The following is a 7,205-nucleotide window of genomic DNA, read 5'->3' on the forward strand; positions in this document are numbered from 1 at the left end:
TAAGTCGGCTAATGAGAGATTAGCTTATTGCTTTTATGAGCATATTCTAGAGTTTTAGTTTAATGGCATTTATATATTATATCGTGGTCCATGCGAAAAATGTGCTAGCCATTCGATTGAATAAAATATTGGACTAATTTGAGCATGATTAGCAAAGCCCTTATTCTTCACCGTTCGTGAGATATTTAATTATAAAATACTAGCATTGACAAAATCAAGCGGCTTTTCCTGTAATATAAAAAAGAGTTAATTACATTTTTTTATTTGAATTTTAAAATATATATAAATGGACATCTAAAGACATAAAATATTCAATTTACACCTTAAACTTTTAAATTATATTTCATATTAATTTAAACTCTAATCTCATTAACTATATCAATTTATATATATAATATTAGATAAATATTATCAAACTATTTATTCACCATACACACTGCAAACATATTTTTTTCAAAAAAAAAAATCTAAAAAATATATATTGTTGACCTGAACCATAAAAATTGTTAACAAAATCGATCAATTATTATTTGTTATGTGATATTCACATTATGTTCTTACAAAAATAATTAATATTTTTATTTAACAAATAACATGTATATAACAAAATTATGTTTGTTAGATATCATATGGACACTTTTTTTTTTTTTTGGAAGAAACCATATAGGCAGGTTAAATTTATATTATTTAAATTTAAACTAAAATGATATATTATTTGAAAGTTTATGGTTCAAATTGTACATTTTATTTTTTTTTAAGTATCAATTTATACATTTTTTCAAATTTTAGGTACTAAAAATATAATTAACTCTATAAAAAACAATGATTAAAGAATTAAGAAAATAGTTTAAACAAATTTTGAGAATACTCATGATCATATTATTAAAAAAAACCAATTAAGAGGATAGATAAGAATTAATCTAATTCTAATTAGAAAAACAAAAAGAAAGGAATGCAAATTAATTTATTGAGTAGATGGGGCGAGTTAGCAGTTGGAAGTGAATAAGGGGTGTCGTAACAGTTTTATATCCGTTCGACGAATTTGAAAAAAGGAAAATATGGAGTCGTCACTAATTTTTTTTAGCTAGATACGATTGGTCACCTATTAAAATTTATCTTTTTAATAATATTTTAAAATTTATTAAAAAGATAATTTTATGATCTACGAACAATCTAGGTTCGGGAGTCGATTATGCGTGGGGAATGATTAGCACCCCCGTAGTACCCGTTTAAAATAGTACCAATTAATTATGTGTTATCCATTGATTTTGATAAAAATAGTCTTATTTTTTGTGTTTGGAAAATAATTTTTTTGGATTTTTTTATTTATTGGAAGTTGTTTTTTTTTTTTTTATTGTTCAATATTTATTATTCAAATTTTATTTGAGAAAAATAAATTAAAACCCTTTTATTGAAATAATTCATAAAATATTTCAATACATTGGTAACATTAGAAGAACTCCTTTTCACATAGAGATTTATTAGGCATCATTTTTCAGAATACCTTAGAAATCTCATATTCGGGAGCTCGAATTTACTTTTCGCAAAAATTTTATTAAGCATGCAATGCAAAATGCTGATATGCTGATGCAAGTATTTTATTTTTTTATTTAAAAATTTTATTAATTTTATTTGATTTCCTTTTTTATTTAAAATTTTTGAAAAAAAAATGAATTTTTATTATATTAAATTTTTTTTATAAATATTCTAATACACTGATAATATTTTAAAATAACTTATCACCTAGAGATTTCATAAAGTATTGCTACTCATAATACTTTTAAGATCCCATCATTGGATAAAATTTTTTTTATCATTTTTTTATCGCTTTATTTTAGTTTTTTTATAAATTAGTTAATTTTTTTTTTATTAAAAGAAAATTTTTATTATATTAAAAACTTTTTATAAATACTTCAATGCACTAGTAGTATTTAAAAAAAAATCTTCTCACTTAAAAATTTTATAGGTATCACTATTCGAAGTACCTTTGAATCTCAATGTTAATTTTGTAAAGTTTATTTTTATTTCTTTTTTTTTTAATTTATTTTAAAAAATTGATAAAATTATAAAAATTTATTCTAACAAATTTAGTTTTTTTTAACATGCATAACTACTAATAATAAAATTTTAAATAATATAAATAATATAAAAAAATATAAATTTTTTTTTTACCTGAACCGGACCAATCAACGGTTCAATCAACGTCGGTCTGGGCTGTTCAGTGGTTTGGCGTCAGTCTAGTCCAGTCTAGGCTGTTCAACAGTTTAGCGTCGGTCTATGTCGGTTCAGCTGGACTAGTCAAGAGTAAAAAAAGAGGCGGGTCTCTTAATCGGGTGCACGGACTCTTGATCGGATCTCAGGTAGATACGCGGATCCTTTGGGGTTAAAATGATGTCGTTTTGCTTTTTGCCTAAACGACGTCATTTTGAAAACCTATTTAAAAGTCAAATCAACCTCTTTTTTTTTAGTTTTCTTCTTTTCTTTTCTCTCTCTTCTTCTCAAACATACACACTCTTTTTAAGTTCAGAATTCGATGACTACTCCACCGTGTCGACCGTCGTGTTGGCCGTTCAGTTGTCGGTCATCGACACCGTCATTGGTCGTTGAAAAATCTTAAAAACTCTTAAAAAATTCTTTTTTGCCCCTTGAGCACAGATCTGGGCTTGGTTTCACCTAAAAATGTCCCAAACGACTTAGATCAGCTTTCAAACTTTTGATCCAACCCTCTTTTTTTTATTTTGACTTTCATTTTTTTTACTGACTTTTCTTTTCTTTTTGTTTGCAAAGGCTCTAGGTGTTGGGTTTCCCATTCCAGGGGACTGTGTTTTTGGATTTTTTTTTCTTTTTTTTGAATTTTTTTTGCAGGGTATCCTTTTTTTGACAGAAAGTTTTTTTTTTTTCTAAAAATTTTTTGGTAGTTTTTTCGATCCTCCTTCTTTTTTGGTGCCAAAATCAAGCTCTATTTATAGAGCTTTTTGGGATTCAAATCTCATATTTTCAAGCTGAAATTCACTTTGTCAAGTTAGATAGAGTGTCAGGCGACTGGTGGCGGCTAGGATTTTAGACTTTCGATGATGGTGCATTTAATGTACTCATATTTTTATTAAACTAAATCGAAAAAGAAAAAAAAAGATAAAATAATAAAAAAAATAAAATAATGTTTACAGCTGTCCCTTTTTGCCTATTTTTGAGAATTAAGAATAAGGCAAAGATAAACAAACAACTATTTAGTTCAGAAAAAAAAAATATTGAGCATAAAATATATTTTTTAAAGGGTTCATCCAAATAGAGGTTCAATGACATTTTTAAATATTTAAAAGGCTCCTCTGAGCAAAAGCTCAACAACTTTTGAAAATTTAAAGAGGTTCTTCTAAGCAAAATCTTAACGATTTTTAAAAATTAAAAAAAAAAAGCTCTTCTAAGTAAAGGCTCAATAACTTTAAAATTCATCATCCTGAAAAAGCTCATCTAAGGTTCAACAACTTTAAAAATATCATTTGAAAAAAGCTTCTCTAAGTAGAGGTTTAACAACTCTTCTAAACAGAGGTTCAACAACTTTAAAAAATCTTATCTAAAAAATACTCCTCTAAGCAGAAACTCAACAACTTTAAAATTGATTATCCTAAAAAAGCTCCTTTAAGCAGAAGTTCAACAACTTTAAAAATCTTATTTGAAAAAGGTTCCTCTAAGCAGAGACTCAATAATTTTAAAAAATTTAAAAAGGCTCATTTAAGTAGAGGCTCAACAACTTAAAAATTTATCATCCTGAAAAAGCTTCTCTAAGCAGAGGCTCAATAATTTTAAAAATCTTATTTGAAAAAAGCTCCTCTAAGCAGAGGCTCAACAACTTTAAAAAATTTAAAAATGCTCCTTTAAGCAAAGGCTCTACAACTTTAAAATTCATCTTGAAAAAGCTCCTCTAAGCAGAGATTCGATAACTTTAAAAATTAAAAAAGCTTTTCTAAGCAGAGGCTCAACAACTTTAAAATTCGTCTTAAAAAAGCTCATTTAAGCAGAGACTTAACAACTTTAAGAAATTTAAAAAGGTTCATCCAAGCAAAGGCTCAATAACTTTAAAAAATTTAAAAAGGTTCCTATAAGCAGGAGCTCAACAACTTTAAAATTCATCATCCTAGAAAAGCTCTTCTAAGCAAAGGCTCCACAACTTTAAAAATTTCATCTGAAAAGGCTTTTTTAAGTAGAGGCTCAACAACTTTAAAAATTCATCTTGAAAAAGCTCTTATAAGTAAAGGCTCAACAACTTTAAAAGTCTCATATGTTTTCGAAATCGAGTTTTCATCTTTGAACAAATAAATTTCTCTCTTTTGAAATCTTTTGTTTGGTTATTATCTTCATTTGAATATCAAAATCTTATTTTTCATTAGGAAATGAAAAGTCTATGTTCTTATTATAACTATTCATGGATGCATGTACTGAGTGCTTTAAATGTAATGCATGTAATGCAATCAAAATTATTCATTGTAGTAAAAAGGCTCTCGAAATCTCTTGCTTTTTGCTTCTTTTATCAAAATTCTCAATAATTGCTATATGACCAATTTATTCTTAACATCTGGTTATTGTATTCTTTCATAACAATACTTTTCTTCGTCAAAAGTTTGCAACATTAATGTTTTATCATGCCTTTCTCATCCTTTTTAATTTACCTTTATCAACTTTTAAAAAGTAATGCTAAGATCTTTCGTGTTTGTTTTTTCTTTTTATCATTTTAAGTTTAAGACAAACAAAATACAATCACACATTTCTCCTATTTAATTATAAGGTGAACAAAAATATCAAATGAAAATAAAGGAATGGATATGCGTTATTTTCAAGGGAAAGATAGCAATTTCATTAAACTAATACTAAATGCATAGATAAGAACAAATGCACCCAAATAATGATTACCAGATAATCATGAACAAAATATTCCCAGATTTTTTTTTTAAAACTAAATTAAATGACTTCCTTGATTCTTCAGAGTTCGTCAAACTACACTTACCCCTGTGTTGTGAGATCTTCTTTTGATGATGCTTCTCCTTCGTATCCAAGCCATTTTTTTTAGGTTTTCAGCTAGATATGTCATTCTTTTTTACTTTTTATTTTTATTTATATTTTTGTTTGTTCTCTTTTTGAAGCAAAATATTTTTTTACAGCATCTGAATTTATTGGAATAGGTAGACCACCTCTATCCATTTCTATCAAAATCAATGCTCCATTAGAAAAAGGCCTTTTTCACCACGTACAGGCCCTCTCAATTTGGTGTTCATTTTTTTCGATTGTCATGTTGATTTGGAAGGATCCTTTTCAGCATTAAGCTTCATTCCCTAAAGCGACGGGGATAAATTTTCTTGTCATATGCTCTCATCATCCTCTTTTGATATAATTGACTATGAAAAAGTGCTGTAAGTCTTTTCTCTTTAATAAGGTTCAATTGCTCATAGCAATTTCGAACCCATTCTGCTTTCTCTAATTTTACCTCGATCAGGATTCTCAATTAGGAAATTTTTACTTTGATCGATAACACTGCTTCTATTCTATATACTAAAGAGAACGGGGTGGCCCCAGTAGATATTCAAACTGATATTATATAAGCATGAAAGGCAAAAGGTAACTTTTCATGTCAATTTTTGTAAGTGTCAGTCATTTTTTTTAGGATTCTTTTGATATTCTTGTTTGCAGCCTCCACTGCCCAATTCATTTTTGGATGATATGGTACATAATTATGATGATGAATTTTGAACTAGGTACACACTTCATTCATTATTTTATCATTCAAGTTTTTGATATTATCAAAAATAATTATCTCTGGAAGCCCATATCTGCATATTATCTCTTCTTTTATGAATTTACATATCATAAATCAGGTCAAACTAGCATATGATGCAACTTTTACTCACTTTATGAAGTAATCAATCATTACAAAGATGAATCTATGTCCATTCGAAGCTTTTGAAATGATGAGACTAATGACATTCATGCCTCATATAGAGAATGGTCATAGAGTAGCCAGAACGTGTAATGCTGATGGTGGAACGTGAATCTTGTCAGCATAAATCTGACACCTGTGGCATCTCCAAACATAATCAATACAGTCACCCTCTATTGTCAACCAATAATAGTTAATCCTCATAATTTATCTAGCTATTATATGATCATTTGCATGTGTCTCACAGACTCTATCATGCATTTTTTCAATAATCCTATTTACTTTAGCTGTATTTACACATCTTAAGAGTACTTATTCTCAACCCTTTTTATAGAGGACATCTCCATCCAGAAAGAAACTCATAGCCAACTTTTTGATAGTTCTTTTATCATTTTTTGTTGTATGTTTTGGTATTATTGACTTTTAATATATTGTATAATGTCATGATACCATGACCTCCATCAACTTTTTCTTCGACACTTGAGCAATATGCTGGTATATTCTTCATATCCAGCTTGATGGGTTGAATCTTAGTATTTGCACCTATTTTGATCATTACAGCTAAAGTAGCCAGTGTATCAATAATTTGGTTTTTTTCTTTAGATAGATGCTTAAACTGAATTTCTTCAAATTGCTTGACTAACTCAGAGATGTATTTATGATATCGAATCAATTTAGAATCTCTTGTTTTTTTTTCACCTCGTAACTAATAGATGACCAATGTTGAATCTTTAAACACATCCAATACTTTGATCTTTCTTTTAATTACTACTTGTAAACCTATCACACATGCCTTATATTCAACCACATTATTTGTACAATTGAAATTTAATCTAATTATGATAGGACAGTAGTGTTCGTCAGGAGATATCAAAATTACCCCAATACCATGACGTAAAACATTAGCAGCTCCATCAAAATATATCTTCCAAAACTCTCCAACATGTTTATTCTCTTCAATGACCATCACATCTTCATAAAAAAAATTCAGTTTCATTGGCTCATAATCTTCGGTTGCACGATCGACAATAAACTTGACTATTGCACTTCTTTTAATAGCCTTTTAAGTCACATAAACAATATCATATTCTGAAAGCATAACTTACCATCGCATTATTCTCCCTTGTCAATGAAGGTTTCTCGAAAATATATTTAATAGGATTCAACTTTGCTATGAGCCAAGTAGTGTGATAAAGTATGTATTGTCGGAGTCTTTGAGTTGTCTAGGCCAATGCATAACATATCTTCTCTAATGGTGAATACTTGGACTTATAATCAG

At 28.1% G+C, this 7,205-nt stretch overlaps 1 protein-coding gene across 1 annotated transcript; it reads right to left on the reverse strand.

Annotated features, from left to right (window-relative positions):
* Positions 1 to 5,995: 5,995 nt before the first annotated feature.
* LOC149512774 (uncharacterized) lies at positions 5,996 to 6,893 on the reverse strand. The gene is made up of 3 exons (XM_089751078.1): positions 6,828 to 6,893; positions 6,377 to 6,632; positions 5,996 to 6,099 (listed from the first exon to the last, which is right to left on the reverse strand). The coding sequence occupies exons 1-3, from the start codon at positions 6,891 to 6,893 to the stop codon at positions 5,996 to 5,998; spliced, it is 426 nt and encodes a 141-aa protein (XP_089607204.1).
* Positions 6,894 to 7,205: the final 312 nt, after the last annotated feature.

The sequence above is a fragment of the Durio zibethinus genome, chromosome 21 (assembly GCF_047325235.1).
Source record: "Durio zibethinus cultivar Kanyao isolate XHJ-2024 chromosome 21, ASM4732523v1, whole genome shotgun sequence".
Taxonomy (NCBI): Eukaryota; Viridiplantae; Streptophyta; class Magnoliopsida; order Malvales; family Malvaceae; genus Durio; species Durio zibethinus.